The sequence below is a fragment of the Meriones unguiculatus genome, chromosome 11 (assembly GCF_030254825.1).
Source record: "Meriones unguiculatus strain TT.TT164.6M chromosome 11, Bangor_MerUng_6.1, whole genome shotgun sequence".
In the NCBI taxonomy this organism is placed as follows: Eukaryota; Metazoa; Chordata; class Mammalia; order Rodentia; family Muridae; genus Meriones; species Meriones unguiculatus.
Window position 1 is genome coordinate 95,616,499 of NC_083359.1, and position 26,518 is coordinate 95,643,016.

The 26,518-nt window shown below is 41.8% G+C and overlaps 1 protein-coding gene and 1 non-coding gene across 2 annotated transcripts in view; both read left to right on the top strand.

Annotated features, from left to right (window-relative positions):
• Wdr64 (WD repeat domain 64) overlaps nt 1–26,518 on the top strand; it is a 98,511-nt gene that overhangs the window by 64,517 nt on the left and 7,476 nt on the right. The window contains exons 16-24 of the mRNA XM_060365053.1: nt 6,376–6,506; nt 9,740–9,841; nt 10,994–11,063; nt 11,958–11,994; nt 12,819–12,955; nt 14,449–14,554; nt 16,675–16,733; nt 17,735–17,844; nt 24,396–24,584. Of these exons, the coding sequence (XP_060221036.1) occupies nt 6,376–6,506; nt 9,740–9,841; nt 10,994–11,063; nt 11,958–11,994; nt 12,819–12,955; nt 14,449–14,554; nt 16,675–16,733; nt 17,735–17,844; nt 24,396–24,584 (941 nt within the window). The remainder of the gene's footprint in view (nt 1–6,375; nt 6,507–9,739; nt 9,842–10,993; nt 11,064–11,957; nt 11,995–12,818; nt 12,956–14,448; nt 14,555–16,674; nt 16,734–17,734; nt 17,845–24,395; nt 24,585–26,518) is intronic.
• Nucleotides 17,947–18,135, top strand: LOC132646608 (U2 spliceosomal RNA). The gene has a single exon (XR_009584870.1). It is a non-coding gene; the product is annotated as a U2 spliceosomal RNA (small nuclear RNA).

A 26,518-nucleotide genomic window follows, 5' to 3' on the forward strand; every position in this document is an offset into this window, starting at 1 on the left:
TGAAGTCTTCTCTAGAGAGTTTTGGGTGTGTCTCTGGATGAGAGGAGAGGAGATTTCACTTGATAAACAAAAGCCAGCTCCTAAAAGACTTTCATCCCAGCACCAGCTGTGTTCTCCTTTTATACTCTAAAACCATGAGGTGGGGCAGCAAGCAAGCAAGCAAGCGTGATTTTAAAGAAGCTATGTGACAGTCAGCAAGTTGTTCAGGGCAAGGACCTGTTGTTTCAGCCACTTCTCCAGATCATCCTGTTCCTGGTACCAAGTGGAGCCAAGATTGGCAATCAGGCAGTACATACAAAGCTTTATGTACCTCACATGTGAGGTCCTGAGTGCCCACACATAAGCATTGGAGAAACCAGGAATGTTGATCACACAGAGCTGTCTCCTCAGTGGAGGACATGATTACGTGTTACCCATCCCCATCGAGAAGGCTGGGACTAGATTTAGTGACCTTTGTGACCTATGGAGCCAGACCTAACCCAAATCCCCCAGAATGTTGATCCCTGACTCCACAACCCACACAGGGTCTTTATTTTTGTATTTGTTTATCATCAGTAGCACTCACCCTTAGGGGAGATGTCGCATGTACTTTATAGCCACCTGTGTACACTATCCAGATCCTAGACCCGTCTACATGGTTATTCATACTTGAAGAATCTCCATGTAATTATGTCTCCTCCCACACTAGGGACTGACCCAGAAAACTTGTTTTCTACACTGCACTGTATTTAAACGTGCTCACAATAAATAGTTTAGACCCGACACTGGCTACGTCATGCAGAACCGGGTTTTCCTTCCTGCCTCACGGTTCACTTCCCAGCTGGCTGTAGGTCGCACTGGGACCCCCACAAATCACTAAATAAATCTTAATAAATCAGTATCTAACCATTTGTCTTTTCTGTTTTATTCTACTTCAAGAGAAATAAGGCAAAAGAAAGAAAGAAAAGAAATACAAACTGGGAAGGAAGTAAAATGTGCTTGTTTGTGGATGGCATGATAGATATTTCCAGAAATCTCTAGCCTGGAAAAAAAAAAAACTTTTAGCAAAATAGTATACAAAATTAACATTTTTATATATCAAAGAATTAGTAAAACTGTTTTTAAAACACCTAGTGTCTCAGTTAGGTTTTTATTGCCGTTATAAGACACTACCACCATGGCAACCTTAAAAAGAAAAACATTTAATCGGGGCTGGCTAACCATGGTGGAAGACATGTTGGCATGGTGGCAGATGTTGAGAGTTCTACATCTGGATCCACAGGCAGCAGGCAGAGAAGCAGCCCTCAAAACCCACCTCCTGGTGACACACTTCCTCCAGCAAAGCCACAGCTACTCCAGCAGGTCAGCACCTCCTAATGGTGCCCCTGGGTACTCCTAGTCAAACCACCACACCTAGAAATAGCCAAGGAAGTGAAAGGCATCTGCAGCAAAAGCTTTTAAAACGTTGAAGTAAACTGGTGAAGCTCCGAGATTGAAAGATTCCCCATGCTTGTGGACTGGCAAAATCCATCCTGTAAAAATGCCTATGCAACTAAAAGCAATCCGTATTCGGTATAATCTCCGTCAAAATCCAAGTACATTATCCACAGAAAAATTTCAAAAACATAAAAATGTCCCTAAAATTCATGTGGCTATACAAAAATATCTCAAATAGCCGAAACAATGCTAGGCAAAAAGAGCAATGCTGGAGGCATCAAACACTTGATTTCAAACTATGTTACAAAGCAATAGTATCAAGAAGGGCACGGTACCTGCAAAAAATGAAAAAGAAAGAGAGAGAGGAAGACAGAAAGACAGATAGAAAGAAAGAGAAAGAAGAAAAGCACATAGCAAAAAGCACCTAGAAGGAGGACCCCCAAATCATGCATCTACACCTACCCAATTTTTCCCAAGGGTGCCAAAAGCACACATCAGAAATAAGGCAACTTGTTCAACAAATTGTTCTGGAAAAACTGAATAGCTACATGCAGAAGAATGAAATTAGAGTCGTCTCTCTCATCTTGCAAAAGAAAATCAGATGAAATACAGGTCAAAAAATTGAATGTAAATTAAGAAGTTCTTAAACTGGTAGAGGAAAATATAACTGCTGTGAAGTTTTCCTAGGTGTTGACAAATTCTTTGGCATGGCGGTTGCATTTTTCTGCATTTCCACTGCCACACAAAAGAGTGTGTATTCCCACGGACTTACCAAGCATTAAAATTTTTAATTTATATGAAGAAATTCAGTTTTGGCATCTTTTAGTGGCTTTTTTGTGTGTGTGTGGATTGTGAGTAAGTCACCTTCCCTGCTCATTCTTGGGGCACTTGCTATCTCCTTGGTTCACTCAGGGTTATCAGCTGTGTCTCTATACATGGAACATTTGTTACATTCTGCACTCATCTGTGGGGCATCTGTTAAATCCTCTCTCCTCTCGTGGGGCGTTTGCTATGTCCTCTGTTCATTGTGGGTTGTTTTCTCTCTAACCATCCATGGGGCATTTGTTATCTCCTCTGTTCGTTCATAGCACAGTCAGTACATGCCTCATTCTCTTGTGGGGCGTTTGGCATATCCTGTGTTTATTCATGGGACATTTACTATATCTTCTGCCTTTCTTTCTATCCAACTTGTATTTTATTTTTTACATTGAATTTTTCTTCATAGATTAGGAGCATGTATGTGTAAATCATATAAGAAGGATTTACTTTTCCTGCTCAGTTAGTGTGTTATTCTAGACCTTTCTGGTTTTTTTGTTTGTTTGTGTGGGGTGTGTGTATGTGTGTGATGCTTTGGTTTCTGTCTGTTTTGAGAAAGTGTTTCACTGCGCATCCCAAACTGGACATGAACTCTCCATCTTCTTCTCTTGGTCCACGTACAGGCACAGTCTGCCAGGCACATCAAACTGCCTCTTTTCTTTTTACAGTCTTGGGTCTTTTGTGTGTGTGTGTGTCTCACCTTGCTCAGGAAGCACCTTTGGTTAATCACCAGTGCACCTGTTGCCATTACACTGTTGTTTTAAAACACAAACAATGAAAGGACATCACTGGACTTTTTTCTTTCAGGGTAATCTGTAAATTGAAACACTGTAAGCAGGCTGAAAGGAGGAGGCACCCTAACTTCCCAGGACACAAGAAAATGGATATCTAGTTGGTGCCTAACAAGAGAATTCCAAAGATTTAGCATGGCCTCTGAGTGGGAGTTTGTAAACCCCAGGACCCAAGCAGAAAAACAGAAGGATCATGAGATCAGCCTGGCATTTTCTTTACCAATATTTTACTATAAAATATTTGAAAAAAAAATAGAGTGAAACATATAAATGGCTGCCCTTAAATATAACTACCATTTTGCAATGTTTGCTGTAGATCTATTTCTGTGCCCATCTCCTACCCACCCTCCAGTTCATCTTACTTAAATGTGTATTTCAGAAGAAGTGGAAGGTGCAGCTAGACACCCCTTGAATGCTTCAGTATATGCATCAGTAAGTCGAGCCAATTGCTCCTTTACAGTGTTGACTTTAGTGGAATTTGATAAAAGGAGGATTGGCAAGATAGATGTGTGGCATTCAGTGAACTTGAAGAGAACCATGTACAGCCCAAATCTCTGTCAAGACAGAGTGCCACTGTCACCCCAGACCCCTGCTGTATCCACACCTAACTGATTCTCTTCAGTGTGAACTGTCTTTTGGCATGTTAAACAGTGCTGCGGTCCTCAATTAGCCAGACGTTCTTGACGTACGCATCAGCCTGACATCCGTTTGGTTACCGCGGCATCACTCAGGCTACTTGAAACGTTTGTGACCAGGAAAACATTCGTAACTACTGCTAGAGCTCAGACACCTCTCAAAATATTTCAGAAATATCGTACATATTGAAGTAGACAGCTTGATAGAAAGGCTCTTCAAAAAGCTGTTCCTGTAACAAGCTTGCAGGCATATACGTCTGAGGATAAACTACCCAGGATGCTTGAAGTCAAGGCTGCCGACAAGGAAATAAGGAGGCCGTCATTTTGTTACTGTTGTTGTTTTGGTCTTAAAGGAATGTAGGGCTTTTGATTGTTTTAAGTGAGTCTTCATTCGCCTTATTAATATACTCTAACATTAGCTTAAAGTACCTCAGCTTCTCAGCTGTTTTAATGACTAGTGGTCCTATACCAAAGCCTACAAGATGACTTCAGATTACAGAAGGACCAATCAAAGGAAGCCTTCAGGCTCTTCTTCCCCATAACTAGTGAAACAACTGCATTGTAACCCATAAGAAAATTACGGAGTTTGTCTTATAGAATTTGAAACCATCTATTGGATTATTTAATATAGAAAAGATATTGTTTTCCTCCTATTGAAGAAAATGTCAGCATAGCACTGAACTTGAATTGCATTAGAAGTTTCAGTAAGATATTTTATTGTTAGATTAAAGGACTTGGAAATTAATACATACAATCCTTCGTACCTCAGAAAGGGAGTCTAGCCTCCCTCTAGATAGTCCAACTCTATTTGTCACTGTAACTGGGTTTGGACATATGTATATGCTGTAGGCAAGACTGTGTACAGTTAATAACAGCAGGAAGATGACTGTGTCATGAGTTGGAACCAGGGCACTTGTCAAGTGCACAGGCAACAAAGAATTGAAACGTTATCTCTTTAAATTGGATGATAAATTAGTAAAGTGCACCAGACGTGGAGCTGAAGAGACAGTAAGATGGATAAAATGCGTGGTGCACAAGTGTGAAGATCAGTTTGGGGTCCCAGGACTCAGAAAAAAGCTGGGCAGGCAAAGCAGCCCTTTGTAGTCCCAGCCCTCAGGGGGTAGACACAAGATCCTCAGGAAAAGCTGGCTAGCTAGCACCATGTTTTTAAAGGAGTTGGCGACTAAGACCAACCTTAATATTAACTCAATATTAAATGTTCAAGCCTATAACTTTGGAGAAGGAACTAGACTAGATTGTTAGAGCATTAATACTGAGGTTCTTATTAAAACAGGAGGTATGGAGATTGCCCAGAGCCAGAAGGAGAAGAGAAAAAAAGAAAGACAAATGTTCAAGAGACAAACACTGCAGATATTAGTGTTAAAAGGTGGACAGAACTAAAGGGTGTTAAGTTAAAAACAGAAAGAGAAGTTGTGAAGAGACAAGCTGTGGCAGCCAGCTTTCCACCACAGGACAAAATCCTTGAGAGACACAACTTCAAAGGAAGATTAATTTTTTTATGGTGGAAAAAAGTGTATATTTAGAATTAGCCAGCTGGACTCGGTTTAGATGATCCCAATCTTGTTGGCAACATCCAAGAGCATCATTATCAGGAGCCACATGAACACATGCCTTCTTCTCTCCATCAGGGTATTAACTTTGGCCACATCAAGGTCAAACAGTTTCTTCAGGGCCTTTTGATCTGGGCCTTATTAGCCTTGACCTCCACAATGAACACAAATGTGTTGTCCTCTGTCTTCTTCATGCCTGACTCGGTGGTCAGGGGGAATTTGATGATGGTGTAACGGTCAAGCTTGTCTCTCCTGAGTGCACTCTTTTGAGGGTATCTGGGCTGCCTCTGGAGCCGCAGGGTCTTGGAACACCAGAAGGTAGGTGATGTGCGGATCTTCTTTCTGTGGCTGTGGATGCCTTTCAGCACTGCCTTCTTAGCTTTTAAGGCCTTCAGTTTGGCGTTGGCTTTGGCTTTGAGAGGCAGGAGCTTTCTTCTTAGCTTTCAGCACCATATTGGCAAAAGGGGGAAGATTATTTTTTTTTAGTGCAAAGCCTCAGTCCAGAGCCTTGATCCAGCTGCCTTGGGATCATGTAGAAATTCTCAGCAGAGGAATCCACTCCTCATAAAGGTCAGAAAGTGAAGGAGAAAAAGAGAAAAGGATAAGGTCACAATATCCCTTTGAAGCACCAACATAGGTTCTTCCAACTTGGCCTGACTTTTCAAAGGCTCCACCACTTTCTAGCAATGGCACAGTAACTAGCTAGCAATACATAAAAGGGGCTTCCATAAGGAACTGTGCACTAGAAGCTGGACAACTGGACTTGTCGCGTGAAGACTGGCCTATCAGTGGAAACAGCTAATGTGGACTGGTTTTTGTTTGTTTGTTTGTTTGTTTGTTTGTTTGTTTTTAAGAAAATATAAAGGAAGATTTAAAAAAAAATGGAAACAGTCTAATGGTTGGTAAAGCAGAGTGTGTCAAGGCTAAGTCAAAAAAGGGCCAAAAGAGAAGGGGAGAATGTTTTTTTTCAATGAATTATCCAAACCAAATTTTCTACCGTTAAAGGTAGGTAGTATATAGTTCATGCTCAGTGACTTTGAACATACTATAACACCGCTTTAAGTTGACTAAAGCACGCATGTATAACATTTGAATTAGGCTGACTTTGTGTTCCCACCAGTCTTCATCTGCATTCTTTTTCTGTAGAGTCCTGCCGTTGCTAATGCAGTGAAATGCATTGATTTATTTCAAGCAGATGGATATAATTTGATAGTGTGTGGCACTACAAGTGGAATGATTATCTTATGGAATTTTATAACAGCCACTGTCAAAGAAATGTAAGTGTTGTCCTTGCCCTAATTAATAGGAGTTTTACTTCATAAGAGTCTAAATAACAAGCAATACTCAAAGAAAAGATGTGTTGGTGATGGTAATGTGTTGGGAAGGATTTCCCTGAAGGTCATGTTTATAAGCGCATTATTTTCTGAATGTCTAAATTTCATGATTACACACCAAAAAACTTAAATATTTGTATACCCAGGAGAATTTTCCTTTACATAAATATATGATCTTTCCTTGTTTAGATTTATGGCTTTAACAAATGGTCTTAACTTTATTTTTAAATTTTATTTGCTGGTATGTATATGGGTGTCCGATGCCTGGCAGAGGTGAGAAGAGGATATTGATTCCCCTGATGTTGGAGTTACAAACAGCTGTGAGTCACCATGTGGTTGCTAGGAATCAAACTTGAGTCCTTTAGAAGAGCAGACTGTACTCTAAGCCACTGAGCCGTGTCTCTAGCCCCTCAAAATGATTAAAATGTGTGATAACTTGACACAATAATATCCACAGACTTTCAAATTCATATCCACTCTACTGGCAATGCTCGTCCGATCACTCCCCAGTCATTTCATGCTTCCCAATTCCTGACCTCTACAAGCTCCTCCCTCTGTATTTCTACTGCCACCAATGCCTACTCATTTACCAAATACCATTTTTAATAGGTATTCTAGAAGGCTTTTCTTTCTCCTTCGTGACAGCGTTTATTTATTACATGTTTATTTATTATTATGTGCCAGCATGTCCGATTTATTACATGCTGCCTCTACCAAAGGCAATGTAACAGGTGCATCTTGGATCTCGACCACTTGTGTTGAGATGTTCTGGATCATGACTGGAGTCTTTACCCTCCTCCAATTAACCGTTTCTAAGAGTTCTCACCATTGGTTTAAAGGCACTAATGATCTATTATACATCTAACATAATGGCTGAGCTGTAAATAATAGGCTATCTCGACATATACATGCCCTTTTCCTTCAAAGTCGGCCTCACCCTAGCACCAATGCCTGTTCTTGGGTGTTTCTTCTGTTCTGTATGCTTGTCATCTGATACCTATGTCTACACACACTGGACAGTTCCTTACATTTTTATTAACAGTTCTCATAAGGTGTCAGTTTATTTTTTGACTCACTACCGAGAAGGAAAAGAAGACAAACAACAGAGATCAATATTGACGCTTTTGCGAAAGGAGGGGGGCAGCTGTCCTGAGCTGTTTCCAACTTCTAGGTAGCAATGCTTCTTGGTTATACCAGGCATTTTTCCAAGGAATGTGCGCAAAGCACTCAATAAAAGAAAATGATTGGTAGGTTATACGTTGTGTCCCTTTTCTACAGGCAGATGATTATTTTTGAAACAGTAGGGTTCTGGGAGATAGTTCAGTAAGGAAAACACTTACATTGCAAGCACAACAACCTGAGTTTGATCCCTGAATCTATGTAGTAAGAGGTGTTGTGTCACACATTTATAACCCAGCACTGGGAAAGTAGAGATGTCCACTGAGGAAGTGGATGTCTGGGGCTTGCTAGCCACCAACCAGTCTAGCCTATTTGACAAATACTAAGCCAGTGAGAGACCCTGTCTCAAAAACAGTGTGTCCTGTACTGGGGAAACAATACAGTGGGTATCCTTTGGCCACTACACATCCTCATCCACACATCCACACAAAACTTTAAAAAAAAAAATTCAGAATCACTAATTGTTTGGAAAATACACAGCATATCCCAGAACTATGTAAGGTCATATATTCCCAGCTTTACTGGTTATAAGACTGAATCTCATTCCTAATTTATGGCAGAGGCCATTTCTACTATTTTATTTATTAATTAATCTATGTGGATGGGTGTTTTGTTTGCATGTATGTCTGTGTACCACCTGAGCATCTCATGCCTAGAGAGACCAAAATGGATGCCAGGTCCCTGGAACTAGATTTACACAGTTATGTACTGCCATGTGGGTGCTAGGAGTTGAACACAGGGCCACCATAAGAGCAACCAGTGCTCTTAACCACTGAGCCATATCTCTAACCCGGTATATTTCTAACAGAGTATATTTCTTAATATACCTTGCTTTGTCTGACTCCTCCACTCGTTAGAGAGAAAGAACCCTTCTTTCTCAGAAACACCATGATTTGGGGGTTAAAATTTGATAACTTTTTTCTAATCAAACAATCATTTCATGATTGATTGATGATCAACTATATCTAAAAACATTGAGCTAAAAAAAAAAGTCCTGAAATTCTCAAGCTTCTCTTTTGATCTTGATTGCACCCATACAAGACTTCTGCATCATTCTTAGTCTCTTTTCGGTAGTCTCTTTACTTACTCTTAGTCTCTTTACTGTAACAGATCCCTAAGAGAACTTAATAAGAACAAAAGTTTGTTTTGGCTCATGGTTTCAGAGGTTCAACTCAACTGACCCTGTTGCTTTGGGCCTGTGAAGAAGCGTCAACTCAGAGTAGGGATGAGTGATGAAACATCTTAGGGACAGGGTGCCTGATCTCTCTTGAGGATCTGCTTTCCAAAGGACTAGAAAACTTCCCACTATGCCCCACTCATTAAAATCTCAACACCTCCCAAGGACACCAATCTGGGGAGCAAGCCTTTAAAATATGGGTCCTTGAAGGACATTCCAGATCCAAATTTTGACGATCACTCATCAGCTCAGATCAGTAGAAGTAATTTCTCTTAAAGGAAAGGGGCATGTTGGGAAGAGGTCAGTTCACCCTAAGGAAGGCAAATAATTAAGAGATGGAGCATAGCGTGTAGTATAGGTGATTGGAGACTACCGCTCTCTTCTCAAGAAACTACCTGGGAAGTTCCATGAGGGTCCACGGAAGACTAGAGGGGTGGGATCTGGGTACCTCTGGATTGCTCAGTTCACTTCCTTATAAGCTCCTGTGGTTAGGTAGCGCACTTCACGCAAATCTATCATTCCACACATTGAGTTGAATTCTGTTTAAACTGTATAAAACTTCCAGATGGTTCCTCTACTGGCTTAGACACTCTCATCTGTCCAGTTAGTTGAATTAAAGACTTGTAGAACATCTGATGATCAAGTGGTTCTACAAAGTCTTAGTCAAGAAGGTATATCTGAACTCAACCCCTCTATGCTTTCACTTTATGTACAGTGATAGCATTTGAGGTTGTTGGACATGCATGGGACTTACGACAATGTAAGTAAGGCAAGGCTCATAGCTGGTGCAGTTTACTCGGCAAGGGCATTCTTGTTTCAGATACCATCCCGAGGACTGCTACTCTTCAGATCCCGACTTGGATCCCAAACGCTTTCGAATTAATGACATCTTGTTCCTCTTCAGACCTCCTGACTGTGCAAGGTAACTCAGAACTTCATGGTTGCACAGTGCTATCTGGAACCCAAGTAAGTGACATGAGCTACCCATCTCCCAGCATTAAGGAAGGGACAGCTGGAGGAAGATGGGAGGAACTGACTCCTTTGTTTCAACTTTCCTCACTGTCACAATTTTTAGGGGTATGACATGTCAGTTGGGTAGACCCTTACTATGTCAGTTTCACTGTGCTGACACTTAACCTGTCATCATCACTGTGTTGACCCTTACCATGCTGGTCTCACTGTGTAGACCTTTGACATGTCACCCTCACTGTGTGAACCCTTACCATGCTGGCCTCGCAGCTCCCTTTACACCAGTAGAAGAAATGGGAAAAGCTCATTGGGGTCATACTTTTAGCTAAATCTTAACCCGATCAACACAAATGCGCAGCAAATTGAGGACTCGGAGCGAACAAATGGAAATGGCATTGCAGGTTTCCTCTACCATCCCGCAAACCTGGCAGTCTCCATTCACTCCTGTAAGAACAAGGATGGTTTGTTAAATGCCTAATGAAAAGTACTTTTTCTATTTTCTACTTTTATTTGCTTTAGAAGTCTGCAGTTTTAAGCAACAATGTTAAACAAATCCCTAGCAGAAAATTAAAGGTTTCTGTGCTATAGTTAGGTTTCACTTCTGAGTCAGAATATAACACCTTCTCTATATATTGTCTTAAAATTACATTAAAAATCTTTGGAGACTATTATCAGGGCCTGTTCTTTGTACATAAGCTACCCTTCAAACCATGCCCACAAAGCATAAAAGAAACAGGATCAGGCCGGAAAACCAACACACTGCAACAAGTTAGCCAGGCTTGTCTGCACCCGCTACTATCCACCCCTGCATTTCAGTGCTGGAACCTCAATGGCCCAGTCTAGCATTAGGAAAGAGGCAGGCCAGGCCTGTGTTTCCTCGACCCAGAAAAAGGCAATATCCTTTCAGTGCTTTCTGGCATTCTCCTCCAACGCCACACCAGTGAGCCCTCATGGCGTAGCCCATAGGTTGTGTATGGCCTTGTGAGTGAGTAAGACACTTCTTCAGATGAGGGGAAAATAGCCACCTGAAGCCAGAGTAGAGAACACCCTGAGTCCTGTGGAGAGTCTAAACCTTTTGTCCTGTGTCTCCTCCATCCCTCTACAGGAGAACAAGTCAAGATTCCATATGCTCGTCAACCCAGTGTGACTCAAGCAAGGGTCCACAGAGCAGCAAGGTGAGTGTGAGGCAGAGATTACATCTTCCTGCTATAAACAGTGGCTGCTCAGAAATAGTGGTTGTGAGCGCCTGTGTGTACAACTATGGTACATGTGACATCTTTGTTTTCCCTAAAAAAAAAAAAAAATCAATGACTGCATCATTTTTCTTGTTTTATTTTTGAGGCTCCACATGTGTGGACAACCAATACATGACCATTAATAAAACAAGTGTCCTAATAAGTTAAACATGTTGTTTTTATGCTTGTAAAATAATCCAGTGATTGTGAGCATCCCTTCTGTGTCACCATATTTCACATGTGGTGTAATTAGATCATAACCCATAATATAATACAATGGTCTTCTAACTGTGTTCTCAGTTCCTTGAATAGTGTATTTCCAATCAGGATTTTATTAAGTCATAGTTTTACACAAAAATTATTTTGAAGAACTAGTGTGGCAGAAAGCAAACTTAACACATATGAATATAAAAGCCAGGTAGAAACATCCCCAAATCCAAGTCCTCTTTGCACTGCCTGATTCAGTCTAGCCTTTGTCACTGAAGCTGAGTTTCTGTTTCCTTATCAGTAAGATTGGAGGGGGGGGAATAAAGACACCTGGTACATAGTTTTCTGTAGAATTAGAGATTTGGTACATACCCAGGATTGCGAATGCCCCGGGGGTCTAATCATCGTCACTAGTGCAAGCCACCAGGAAATGCCATTGTTTTATAGCTCTTCTGTTTATGACTAGGAAAGTCTTTGCAGTACCCTGTTTCAAAGAAATCATTTGGAAATGACTTTGACCATTAGTGCTTAGAAATGTCAAGTCAGCTCTCTGCAGAAGCTGCCCGCCTGTAGATCTCATTCCCTTGCAATGTCTCAGAAACATTTTTTTCTCTCTTCTCCATTCAGGGAAGTAGGCTAAGCATACACGACATGGAGGCCAAAGGTCAGTATCAGATCTCTTCTTCAGAATCAAGCAACTGGCTCTTTGTGTCACTGGGGATCAAGCCTGGCATCTCACACATGCTGGGCAAGCCTTCTCCCACAGAGCTACAGCCCAGACCAGGCAGCTCCTTTGCAACAGGGACTTCATGTGATAGAACATTCTCGATTTGCACCTCCAGTAACCGAACGTTGAAGCGTTTGGGGTCTTGGTAATCTAATGGCAAGAAACTCATTGTTAAAATGGTGCCTTTTGGGGTATCAGCGGTAGTGAGAGGGGATGTGTAAGAGTAGTGCTGAGTAAATCTGACTACTGTATATGTTATACATATATGAAAATGACATAATGAAACCCATTATTATCAATAGTTAATATACACTAATTTTGAAAAGATGTCCAGAAACATTCTCAACATGGACAAAAACAAACGATGCCTTTTAGGCTCATTCTAAGTTTTTAAAATCCAAACTATTAATGAACTTTTTACTTTCCGGTGCATTTTGTTAAAACTTATGCTAGATTTAAAAATACATTCTAGATGTGTTACAGTTTCACAAGGTTTAGCTACCACATGCAAAATCTTCTAGAGGCTTTTACAATAGGAACCCCCCCCCCCAAAAAAAAAAAAAGAAAGCCTTTTAGATTTTTGTAGTGATCCAGGATTCTATTCTAGAAATGCTTCTGTTTTCTTCCCTGTGAGTTCTCTCAAGTTGAGGGAAATATTTTGAGAAAATCCTGCCTGCTTTTTTCCCCCACCCATCTCTTCTTTGGTGTTCTATAAAACTTGAAACCCCAAGGATGGCAGAGCTTATGAATTTCTCTACTAGGTGAGCAAACAGACACGGTGGGAGAGCAGCAGTTAGGGAGCAAAAAACAGCCCACAATCGCCAGCTCGACCGAACCGCAGCCTCCTATCGTGGTCACCGCCCATGAGGATGGACACCTCCGCTTGTGGAACCTGGAGGTGACGAAGTTTGGTCTTGGCTGGGACGCAGAGGGAACGGGATGATAAGGAGGATAGTCAGGCATTGAGCCTTCTTCCAATGGGCCACTCAATTCACACATTTCACTCTTCTAGCCCAACAGATGGTTTTTCAGTCTGACTACTCCCTAACTATACGCTGTTACCACTGAAGGCATTAGATCATCAAAACTATTAATGGTTTCAAATCTTTCGTGCTGAGCTATAAATTCACAATGTTCTACCGGATATTTAAGTAAAATGCCATCAGTAATGTAGTATATAAAGGGACACGAGGAGCTAGGGTGGCAAGTTCAATGTGGCATTTGCCTCATTATAAATCTGAGCACAGCAGAGCACACTGTGATCCCAGCACTGGGGAGGAGGGATCAGCAGATCCCTTGGGCTTACTGGCCAGGCGTTCTAGCCTAGCTGATGAGCTACAGGCCAGGGAACATCTTTTCCTAAAATAAGGAGAATGGTGTTCCTAAGGAGTGACACCCAAAGTTGTTCCCTGGCCTACATGCACACACACACACATACACAAACCACACCACAGCACACCCCACACACAGTGATAATAAATTTAAAAAATAAGAATTCAAAGTAGGAGCCATTACGAGAACAGAAGATTATCAGAGAGTTGCTAGTAGACTGCCCATTGTGACCCTGAAACTCTTGGAGACAAAAGAAGGTATGAACACTGTGAGGAAGCCTCTTCTACAGGCGACCCAGGAGATGGCAGCAGGAGACCCACACTGAGACCAGAGAACACAAAGCAGCACGGCTGTCTGCCAGCTCAGTCCCAGTCTGCCCATGGGTTCTAGCTTCATAGTGAAACCCGTAGTTTGAAAACACAAGCCGTCTCCACATTGATCTTGGAATAAAATGCCCTTTCGTCTGTGATGAATAAAAAAGAGAAGCAGAAAAGATGATAAACAAGTAGTCTTAGAAACCAGCTGCTGATTCAAAGTCTGTTCTCAGTTACTCTCCAGAGATAATATTATGGAAGTTCTTCCAAGGGCTAGCTTATAACACTCAAAATAGTTTAGCAGAGTTTGAATCTCTTGCAATCCATTATTGTTCCAATATCAGAAGTATGTTTTCCTAGAGGCAAATATGCCTGCTAAAATATGCCTTGTAACCATGGAGTTACATTTGATTCTGAAAGGAATGTTTGTGTAAGGGGAGACCATAGAGTTGAAATCCCACGGAAGGAATTGTGTGAAAAGACCAATGGAAAACACCATGAGAAGAGGAAATTAATAACAGCTGACAGTTATCCATATTTGAGTTGTCCATACTCTTCATTTCAAAGTAATAAGTCCTCATGGAAAGCGTCAACTTATTTTTAGTACAGAAGAGGAAATCTTGTTAAGTAGAGATAAAAAAAAAATTTGAGATGTCTTAGGTAGAGTGAAATTCAACCTTAATATTGAGATTTCATAGAATCTATTATCATAGAAGAATTCTTGTTTGCCTTGTCCTTTGCTCAGGGGAAGCTTCTGAAAGATACATTGCCCTTCACAAAGCACTCAGCCATTTCCCTGACATCACTGTACACAGACTCATGCTGCAGGATACTACTGGCTGGGAATGTGGGTAAGTTCTTGTTCTAGCTGATTAAGTTGCATCTTAAGAACCTTCGTGATGCAGTGGACTTGGAAAGTGGCATGGTGGAGATGAGGGAGGGAGGGTGGGATTGGGAGGGAATGAGGGAGAGGGACACGGCTGGGATACAGAGTTAATAAAATGTAACTGAAAAGAAAAAAATATTAAAAAATGGTTTTAAGCAAAAAAAAAGTTTTACAACAAACAAATAAACAAACAAATATGTTTTACCTGAAAAAAAAAAAGGCTCTGAGAAATACGCATGATGTTTACAGACAAATGAAACTCTCCAAGAGGTATACTCAAAGTGAGAAAGTTACAGCTGGAACAGGGTGGGTGAGAAAGCCAACTTTTTATGTTTGTGGCATGTCTTTCTCATCTGCCCTCCAGGGCCTGGATTCTGAGTCCTTACATAGGTAGTCCTTTGCATGGAAAACTTTTGAATACAGGTGAAATCAGTCATGAACTTAACCTTCACCTTACAAAGTGTCCAGTTCTTCTGGACATCCTCAGGACTCAGGTTAGAGTCTAGGAATCTGCTGGACCTCCTGGAGGCTGAGGCTCCAGGATTTCGAGATTAGACACAGCTGTGGAATGGTGCCTGGCTTGCCCAAGGTGTCAGCTAAGGCCAAATGGCAGGATCCAAGGCTCTATCCCCCATCTGAGAGATCTAGGCCAAATCATTTTTTTTGTTTTGTTTTGTTTTTTGAGACAAGGTCTTTCTGTGTAGCTTTGGTTGGCTTGGAACTCACTATGTAGGCCAGGGTGCCCTTGAATTCATAGAATTCCAATTTGCATGCCCAGCCCACAAATGATTTCTTTTTCTACAATTCTAGAAGTTTCCGATGGAATTTTTGGACCTCTTTTATATGGTATTATGTCACCTATGAATAGGAATAATTTTGCTTCTCTTGCTATTCATAGCCTGTTGATTTTCTTCCCTTGTCTTATTGCTTTAGCTAGAACTTCAGGTACTAAATTGACTAGAATGGTGGAAGTGGACCTCCTTGTCTTGTTCCTGGTCTTTGTGGGAATGCTTTGAGCTTTTTTTCATTTAACATCATAGAGTATTGGTTTTTCATGTATTAGATTTTATTAAGTTGAGATATGTTTCTTCTCTCAAATCTCTCTGGGGATTTTAACATAAAGAAATGCTGGATTTTCTCAAAGACTTTTCAGCATTGGTTGAAATGATCATATGATTTCTTTCACCTGTATTCAAAAGTTTTCCATGCAAAGGACTACCTACGTAAGGACTCAGAATCCAGGCCCTTGAGCACAAATACATAGTCCAATTTTATTTGCTGATTTACTTTCATTGAACCAATACATTCCTGGAATGAAGCCAATTTGATAGTAATGATATTATGGATATATTCTTTTTTTATTTATTTAGGGCTTCTCTGTGTATCCTTGGCTATCCTGGACTCACTTTGTAGACCAGGCTGGCCTGGAACACACAGAGATCCACCTGCCTCTGCCTCTGCCTCTCAGCATGCTGGGACACTATGCCTGGCTTATTCATATATTCTTGAATTTAGTTTGCAAGGTTTTTTTTTTCAAGAATTTTTTAATCTACGTTTATCAAGGAAATTGGGCTATAATTCTTTTTTCGTTGAATTTTTATTTGGTTTTGGTATCAGGGTGATCCTGGCTTATTAAAGAGTGCTTAGAAATGTTCATTCCCTTTCTGTTTTATGAAGCAATATGAGTTAGTATTGCTGTTCATTCTTCTTCTTCTTTTTTTAATTCAAGATAGGATTTCATGTAGCCCAGTAAGGCCTCAGACTTGCTATATAGCCAAGGATGACCTTGAGCTTCTAGTCATCCTGCCTCTACCTCCTGAGAGCTAAGGTTGCAGAGGATGTACCAACTGTACTCAGTTTTATGCAGTGCTGAGGGTCAAACCCAGAATTTCTCACACACTAGAAAAGCCCTCTACCAAGCTAATATCCCCAGACTTCAAATTTCCTCTTTTGTAGCTGATTTCTCAGATTCTATTCTATCTGCTAATAAAAGTGCCCGAATCAAAATGACTTATCATTCTGAGGAGTGTTTGCCTGAAGAATATAACATCTAATTAAGGACTCCAATGTTTAAATTTCATACAGAAGGACACGTTATCCTTTGCAGTATTAGTTCCTTCTTGGAGCCACCTCATGACGAAAAGGTATGAACTTTAGCTTTCCACCCAAATACAGAAATCGTGTTTCTTGAGCATTTTCCTAAAGTAGAAACACAAATGATAGACATGCAAGTGTCCCCAGCACTCTCCAGGCACAACCTCTACTGTAGTTTATGCTACATGACCCCAGGCTTTGCTTGGGTGGATGTTATCTTAAGACAGAAAGAACCCCTTGGATTATCAAATGTTCATGAATAGCTTTGAAATAACATGAAATAGAAGAGTGCAGACTTTTAGCCTGCCTTAAGAACGGCCACAGGAAACTGAGTCAGCAGTCTAAGAAACTCAGAAGAAATTATTTTTGACCCTGCGAAAGTCTCAAGGAATTGGAGATGTACAAAACTTCAAGCTCATAGGACTTTGGTAACAGAGATGATCTTGAGTAAATAGTTCAGGGCAAGTGTGGGCTTATTGTGGCCACTGATGGGTAGAGAGAAACACACAGAGTATATTACTCAAAACAAAACTTGAGGATGTCTTCTGAAGCCCCTTGGGGCCTCCAAATTTGAGGACAAATGTTAAGGAAGGTATCAGTTGACCCTCACAATGCTTTTGAAAGAGAATAAGCTGTGCCTATTTTTTTTAGCCGATCCCTTACAGCAAATGGCTCCTACCCCATACCACATGCAAAGGAGAAAACATAGTCAATGCTTCCTCCAGATAAAATTTGCAAGTAAGAACAATCTCTTGGTCAGTCTCAACCTTGGCCTTCACCTCCCAGATCTGCTTTCCCTCTCTCTGGATGGTCCTCACTGTGTTTCATTCTGCTACCAACCACCTATGAAAGCATATGACAAATTAATAAAGATATGAGCTCCTTTCTGCAGCAGGGGTACCTCAGTAAGCACGAGACAAGCTCATCAGAGCAGAGGTTTAATCACGACCTGTCCCACCCACTCATACCTGTAGGTCCTCAGTGAGAAATGATATTTCTTAAGATTGTATTTTGATTATTCCAAGAGATACGTCTTCTTGTTGCCATCTAGAAATTCAAGCAGCTGCTTTCCTGGAAAGCCCATTCTTTGGAAATCATTCAAGTGATCTACGTGGAGGACAAGCAGCTGGTGCTTACTGCCTCCATTGATGGCTCAGTGAGGTAAATGCAGATGGGTCCATCCTAGGCAATCGGGCTGTCTAGTGTGAGTGGAGGAAGACTGGATGCTGAGGCTGAGGTGTGTGACGAGGTGCAGTGCTGCAGATCGTTTCCTGGCTTTTCAGCGGAGATCAAGCGTGTATCTGTTCTTAACAGTTCAACATCTGGTGCGTCCTCTATCTGAGGACAATATGTTAAATAGATTTGGGAGCTGGAAAATGGGATTGGAGCTTGCTCCATATATTCCATGTGTGGACCTCGTGTCACAGCATCTCCGTGGATGGTTCAGCCCTTCCAGAGAATTTAAGAAAAGGCACAGTCTTGGTCCATGTGTTAGAATAGATTTGTAAAAAATTATACAAAGAAGCTTTGAAAAGACTGTCCCCAACTTGGATTCTTTTTCTATAACCAGGGAAATGAGGTGTTATACTCCTATAAAAAAAGGGGAGGACAGAGACATGGGCATCAGGATTATTATTATTATTTTTTTTTTTTGGTAATGTTTGCTTTTACACAGACTCATTTAGCAAATACTGCTTTAAAAAAAAAAGCTATGACAAATGGTGGGTTTTGAGCAGGTGACCTAGGGCTGTGGCAGTGTCAGGTGCGAGCCTGGGAATTTTCCTAGTATAAGCTGGGTGGCCTGAAGATGGACCTTTGAATATAAACCTGGGCTGGGTGGGGGTGGGGACTGCAGAGGCCAATGCTACAACCAAGGACCATGCATGGAGAGGACCTAGACCCTGCTCAGAGAAAACCCATAGGTTGCTCAGTCTCCAAGTCGGTTCCCTAGTAAGGGGAACAGGACTATCTCTAACAAGAACTCAGTGGCCAGCTCTTTGATCACCTCCCCCTGGGGAGTGCAGCCTTGCCAGGCCACAGAGGAAGATGATGCAGCCAGTCCTGATGAGACCTGATAGGCTTGGGTCAGATGGACAGGGAGGAGGACCTCCCCTATCAGTGGACTCAGGGAGGGGCATAGGAGAAGAGGGAGGGAGGGTGAGACTGGAGGAGACAAGGGAGGGGGCTACAGCCGGGATACAAAGTTAATAAATTGTATTAAATAAATAAATAATAAAAAATTATCACAAGCACAGTAGAATAGGGTTTTGAAGGTTAGGGAATTAAACAGGATTGGCAGCTCAGAAAACTGACACAAACCTGGGCAAGAGCACAGAAGATTTGGGATCAAAAATTTTAAAAAATAGTCATGGGAAAGAGCATATAGCCAGGTGGAGTGGGGCATACCTGTAGTCTCAGCTCTTTGGGGGATATAGATGCAGGGGGATCTCTTAAGGCTCAAGAATTTTGAGCCAGACTGGGAAATGTCAAAAAGAGAGAGAAAAGGGAAGGGAGGAGAGAGAGGAACAAAGAAAGAGCTGGAGAAAAAAAAAAGAGAACAGAAAATAGAAGAAAAAGGAAGGAAGAGGGAGAGGAGGACAGAAGAAAGGAAGGAAGAATAGAAAGGCAGAGGAAGAAAGAAAGGAAAGAAGAAAGGGAGGGATGGAGGGAAGGAGGGAGGGGGAACAAAAGAAATAGAAAGAAGAAAGGAAGGAAGAGATAGGAAAAGAAAGGAGAGGAGAGGAGGGGGGAGAGGAGAGGAGAGGAAGGGAGGGGAGGGAAGGGGAGGGGAGGGGAGGGGAAGGAAGGGGAGAGGGAGGGGAGGGGAGAGGGAGGGGAGAGGGAGGGGAGAGGGAGAGGAGAGGGAGAGGAGAAGGGAGAGAGAGGGGAGAGGGAGGGGAGAGGGAGGGGAGAGAGAGAGGGGAGAGGGAGGGGAGAGGGAGAGGAGAGAGGAAGGGAGAGGAGAGGAGAAAGGAGAGGAGAGGAGAAAGGAGAGGAGAGGAGAAAGGAGAGGAGAGGAGAAAGGAGAGGAGAGGAGAAAGGAGAGGAGAGGAGAGGAAAGAGGAAAGGAAAAAGGAAAGGAGAGGAAAAAGGAAAGGAAAGGAAGAGGAAAGGAAAAGAAGAAAGGAAAAAGAGGAAAGGAAAGGAAAGGAAAGGAAAGGAAAGGAAAGGAAAGGAAAGGAAAGGAAAGGAAAGGAAAGGAAAGGAAAGGAAAGGAAAGGAAAGGAAAGGAAAGGAAAGGAAAAAGGAAAGGAAAGGAAAAAGGAAAAAGGAAAAAGGAAAAAGGAAAAAGGAAAAAGGAAAAAGGAAAAAGGAAAAAGGAAAGGAAAGGAAAGGAAAGGAAAGGAAAGGAAAGGAAAGGAAAGGAAAGGAAAGGAAAGGAAAGGAAAGGAAAGGAAAGGAAAGGAAAGGAAAGGAAAGGAAAGGAAAAAGAGAAGGATAAAGAAAGGAGCCAAGAGGGAAAGGGAAGAGAGAGGACAGGTGAGGGGGTCACAAAAGGGAAGGAAGAGGAAAGGAAGAAAGGAAAGAAAAGGGAAGAGGGAGAAAAAGAAGCAAGAGTAGAAGGTGCAGAAACCCACCCGAACAAAAGAGGGAAGTAGACTAGTTACTACAGTGTGATCGATTTTGACTTAACTTACTTACTGGAACTTAATTGTAATCAATGCTAAGCACATGTCCCCAAAATACTAAAAACACATTCACACACATAAACAAAAGGGAAGGAAATGTCATGACCTGTCTAGAGACAAACTGCTGCCTGCTTGAAATGTTTTAAAGTCATGGCAGCAAAGTATGTTCTTAAAAGAACAGAGCTGGGCAATATTAGGAGATGTAGAGAGGCTTCGAGTATATGAAAGACCAATCAAAACACAAATGAAAAGGAAGGGATCGTTTATATTGTTATTAAGGTCCTTGAATTGAAGTCTAGCAGAACCTGGCTAACTCTGTGGGCTTGAGGATAGGGTTAGGTTGGGGACCCAACTATGTAGTAGCTGCAGCAGGCATTGCTGTAGATTTGTGTACTTACCTCTAAAGAGGCCACTGGAGGGAATTAGACTGGAAACAAGTGGCTTAGGGTTGGGAAGCCATATGGCATGTCCAATCAAGAAGACACAAGCTTCAACTAAAGAAGGAAGTAATAGATTCAACTAAAGGAGAAAGTGAGAGAGCAACATGGAGAATGGGACTTGCCATGTACAATCAGGGAACCCTGACATTACTCCAGATAGACGTCACTAAAGACCTATACTCTGCAAAGATCCAGAGGAACATTTAGAAATATCAAGATCAAGGTGATCCTGTAGGGAAGGAAAATAGAGCTACTTTTATGTCAGTGACCTGTTGTTTTATTTAAAGGGAAAAATGTATTATTACAAATGCCCTTAATAACTTGGTCTTCCGGTCTTTACTCGGGCTTGTTTCCATATCATCAACAGATATCTCTGATGAAGGATATAGTTCGTGTGTTTGTGTATGCCTGTGAATGCCTGTGCACATGGACGTATTCCCACCAAAGGTATATAAGCCTGTATTGCTATGAGCAGTACCTTCTCGTCTCAGTCTCTTTAGGCTGCTATAACAAAACACCTTAAAATGAGTTGCTTACAAACAGGAGAAGTTATTTTGGAATGTCCAAGATCACATATCAGCAGATGGAACCACTAGAGCTTGTTCCCTGCTTCGTAAATGTCACCTGCCTAACTCCTAACATGGTGTGTGACAGTCAGCTCTCCATCATTACAACAAAGCACTTGATTAAATTGGCTTAAAAAGGTGGAAGGTTTTAAGCGTGTGTGTGTGTGCGTGTGTGTGTGTGCGTGTGTGTGTGTGTGTGTGTGTGTGTGTGCTTACACGCAAGTGCTGAGGGTGCCACATGTGCTGTGGTGCACATGTGGAGAAGAGAGGACAACCTCATGGAATTAGTTCTCTCCTTCCACTTTTCTGTGGATTCGGAGGCTCAGACTCAAGCCATTTTGCTGAGAAACAAGAGCCTTGCCCTCTGAGCTGTGTCAGAAGCCCACAAGGGAAGTGTTACTTAGGTTCAGAGAATCAGAGACTTTAGTCCTCAGTGGCATTGAGTCATCATTCCTAGGTCTGCAGTGAGACAGTGCCTCCTAATAGTGGGGCATGGTGAAGAAAGGCTGTCCAGTTCATGGTGACCAGGAAGCACATTCAGAAGGGGACTATGACATGACTTTCAAAGGCGGTGACCAGACTAACTATACCCACTTCCTTATAACCCATTTAACTGTGAATTCATCCACAGCACCTGCGAAATCCTAGCAACTCTCACTAGTGCCACCAGATGAAGACCAAATGTCCAAAACATTAGCCTTTCAGGCCTTTCTATATCTAAAAGTGACACAGTGGATACGGTGAAATGGCTCCATCAGACCTCTTTTGTTAGGGGCACTGCTATCATTTAAATGTTCCCTCTAAAACCCCTGTTAAAATTTAATCACAGATATGAGATATTAAGAGAAAAGGAATTTAATTTGACTGTGATATTTAGAGATTAAGAGTCCTACGACGTAACCAAGGTTATGTGAGGCTGAAAGGCAGGGCGCTGATGTATAAACTGTGGCTCATAAAAAAGAGAAGGTTAGCAAGATGGCTCAGAGGGTAAAATCACTTGCTGCTAAGCCTGGTGATCTGAGTTTGGTCTTGGAAACATACATGGCAGAGAGGAAACCAGCTCCCACAAAATTATTCTCTAACCTCCACATAAGTACCTGTGTACACCACACACACACACACACACACACACACACACACACAATCAATCAGTCAATCAACCAATATAAATTGTTTTAAAGGATAAATGGCTTGAGTGAGGATGATTTTCCTTGTCCGGTGATGCTCTGGGCAGCCTTGGGACTCTGTAGAGAGCGGCTACCAGTATGGAGGACCTCATCCAGTCTTTAACTTCTCAGTCTCAATACGTCATACGGTCAGTTTTCATGCAGACACTAATTCCATTAAGAAAGGTGGAATTCTCATGACCTAACATTTCCCAGAGACCCCATCTCATGCCATCCTATTTGGAATTGGGGTCCAACATGACTTTGGGGAGACACAGACATTTAGACTAGTACAGTGTTCAAGCCAGTTGTCCTTGGCCTGGAGAAATTATTTTTATGATTCCTTTAAGTAGAACACTCCCTAGATACTCAATTCATAGAGCTTGTCTCTATTAATAGCTGTCTCAAAACACTGCTGCTTTTGTAACTAAGCCACGTCCTTTGGCTAATATATGCTGCCACGTTCTCAAGAGGCAGGCACTCTAACATTCTAAATCTTGTTTATGAAAAGATTATGACTTTTCAATGGAGAAAAAAATAATAATTGAGATTTAAGTCCAGGCCATAGGGCAGGAAATTGGAAGCCTCCTGACAGCTCAGGGTCTGTGTCTAAGGCTCAGGAGCTCAGGAGGGGTTATTCACTTATTCACTTGGGGGGACAGAGCCATGAGGAACAGGAAACACTGTGAAGCCAGAGAGCACATCGCTTTAATATGGGGCTGGAGCAGAATTCATTTAGTCTCTTAACCTTCTTACTTTTCAGTTTAAAGGGCTTGTTATAAATGTTCTTCATAACTGTTTTCTTATTGGTAACATCTCTGAGAAAGTCACGCTTCTTCAGTAATGCTGTAAACTAAAATATGGGAGGTCTGTAAGATGCCAGTGTTAAATCCTCAGAGAGTATCAAGTATTAGGAGTCTCAGCTGGATGTCTGTGCTTGTGCCTTCCCTTGGAAGCTACCTTTTTGAGGTAGCCTACAACCGAAATCGTGCAGAATCTACTATTGGTCCCTTTAGGTTATCTCTCTTCTTGCTCATTGCAGCAGAACCCCTTGGTTAGTATTGAAACCAAGACATAAAGAAATGTCTGTACCCCCAGAACCTGAGAAGCTAATACAGGAAGGTCAGTGTCTCATTATGTAGCCTTGTCTAGCCAGGAGCTTCCCATAAGTCTCTGGGTGGCTGTACTAGGCTACATAGTGAGACCTACTCTCAAAACCCAAACAAACATCTCTCTGTCAGATAGAGAGCACACAGTCCTGCTAATTGTGTTCTGTATTTATTTAAATCACCTGGGCAAATTGGAGAAGCTTCTTGGGGCCAATAGGGAAATAGTACAGATGGAGAGAAGAACTTCCTTTATCATTCTTCCTCACTACTCAGCTGTGACCACTGAGGAGTACGGACTGTGGCTGGAACATTGGGGGGATATTTAGCATTACTCAAAGCATCCCCAGGTCTCTTTTCTCATGAGTTCTGTTGGTGGTGATTTCCTAAGTGGACAGATTGTAAGACCTAATCTAGCTTACAGACTCTCAGTGCAGGTTCTAATCAGCTTTTGTTAGTGGGGTTGTTTGGAGAGAAATGTTTGCCTTGTTTTCTAGCTTCCATCAGTGAAGATTGCAGGCATAAGTTCAAACTGGCTAATGCCAGAAATTACAGGTTAGAATTCTGACTGATAAAAATGTTTGCATTAAAGGGCTGTGGGGGTAATCCCATGACAAAATGCTGATCTAGTATGTTTGAGGCCCTGAGTTCAAAAATAAGGGTTTACATATGATTAGCTCCATGACATTTAGGAGGAAGAGGTCTGAATGAACTTTAAAATTCTTGGTAGACCAAGGCCATCCATATGATCCATAACCTATGATCATGCTCACGTCTTCCCCTTCCTTCCTTGAGCCTCCTTCAGACTCTGGCATTCCAGCAGCGGTCATTACTGTGGATACTTTGGACAACGAAGAATGTTTGATTTAACCCAAACAAGTGATTTCATTTTGCCTTGTGATGTTAATGAATACCCCATAGAGATAAAAGAAGAAAGCAAGTTCACAGAGAAGAAGCAAAAATACGAATATCCTCTGATATTTGACCGTGAGAGGTGAGACATTCGGTTTTTCTTTAAATAAGCAGACAAGAAATAAACTGTTACAATGTTGTGGCACGGTGGTGGAGTAGGGAATTTAAAGTCAAAAAACTTCTCAATGATTTTAAAGCCCCACGGAGGGGAGAAACATGTAAATACAAACACAAATACAAAATATAATTCGGTGCAGTAGTCCTGGGAACACTTGATTCTTAATAGCCAATGGGCAATACGAAAGAACAAAGAGATATTTGTGTTAGCAGAGGCACCGAGTAACTTGAGACCGTGATATGATATAGTCCATCATATGGAGTCGGGGGAATGAGGGGAATCTGGGGAAGATATAGAAGATAAAACTACAAAAGTCTGATAGAACCAGGTCCCTGTCTGCTGGTACCTGCAATCTTAGTACTCCCAGGGCTATCCTAGCAAAGCTCTGTGTCAAACAAAACAGAAACGTCGTAACAGAAGGGCTGAAGATGCGGTTCTGTGGTGGCCAACACTTACTGTTCTTGCAGAGGACACAGTTCAGTTCCCAGCACCCATACCAAGCGGCATATAACAGCTTCCACACTGGAAGCCTCTGAGGGGGGTTGTCAAAGAGAAAGTCCTTCCGGAGAATCCTAAGTGAGTCAAAATTGGGAAGATCGGATGCCATTGTTTAATGCAAGGAATGCAGAAATGATGTAAATAAGAATAGAAGAATCAGAATCTATGTGATTCAGAAAAATGTACAACCAACTTGGGGGGGGAGTGCCAAGAAGGTCTCCAGATGACTAAAAAGCACCACCAGAAGGCTCAAGGGTTGCCTCGGCTGGGCAATGAGAAGCAATAAACAGGAGCCTGGCTAAAGTATATGACACAGACTGGTAGAGCCAAGCCCATAAACTTGTGGGCCAAGTTTAACAACGAGAAATGATTAGTCCTATCTTTTGGGTAACTTTCCAGTCTTGAATAGCCATGCACCTTGTATCAGTTACTGCACTTGCTGCTGTGACCAAATGCCCGGCAAAGACAACTTAAGGGGGAGTTTGTTTGGACTCACACTTCCAGGGAACAGTCCATCTTGGCAGGGACATCACGGCCACAGTAGAAGAAGCTGGTGCTGAAGCAGAGAGTGATGGGTGTTGCTTGTCTCACTTTCTTCTTTGTATTCTGTCAGGAATAATTTAGAGCAGGATTTCTCACCTCAATCAACCTAACATAAATAATTCCTCACAACATGCCTGCAAGCCTATTTCTTGGGAATCCAGCTCCTGAGTTGATACTGTTAACTATTTTAATACATGATATCTGTTCTAATTATGTATTCCAGTTTGTGAATGTGAGTCCTTTGAGGACCAGTCTTTCCTGTTCTTAGATCAATGCCAACACTCAAGAAGCACACATAAGAAAAAAGGTCTGACAAACTGGTAGCAGATATTACAGGCATAAGCTGTAGGTACCAAATCATAAAAGAGTCATCATAGCTCTGGTAATTTAAGTTTATGATTGTGCTTACATTGTGTCATTAAAAGGTAAGTTTGCTCTGTTTGTTTGGCCTGGGAGGAATGGAGAGTGCATGCATTGGCAAGTCTGTGGAGGTCAGAGGACAACAGGAAACACTCGGTTCTCTCCTTCCACCATGTGGATCCTGGGAATCGAACTCAGCTCATCAGGCTTGGTACCTTCACCAACTGAGCCATCTCTCTATCCCTAGAATGATCCAATCTCAAGATAAGGTTATTGATTGCTTTCCAAAGGGGGGTGTTAACGCTTAGTTATGACTTTCTAAATCTGTAAGTTTTAACTGTAGAGGAACTTTCTGAAGGTCACTCAAAAGTCAAGCATTGAATTGTAAGACTTTTTCCCATTCCTACTGTACAAGGTTCCCACCTAATGACAACTGATGATTTTAATTACATGGACTGTTCCTGCAGAGTAGAAATTGCTGTAGTTTCCCTAGAGGG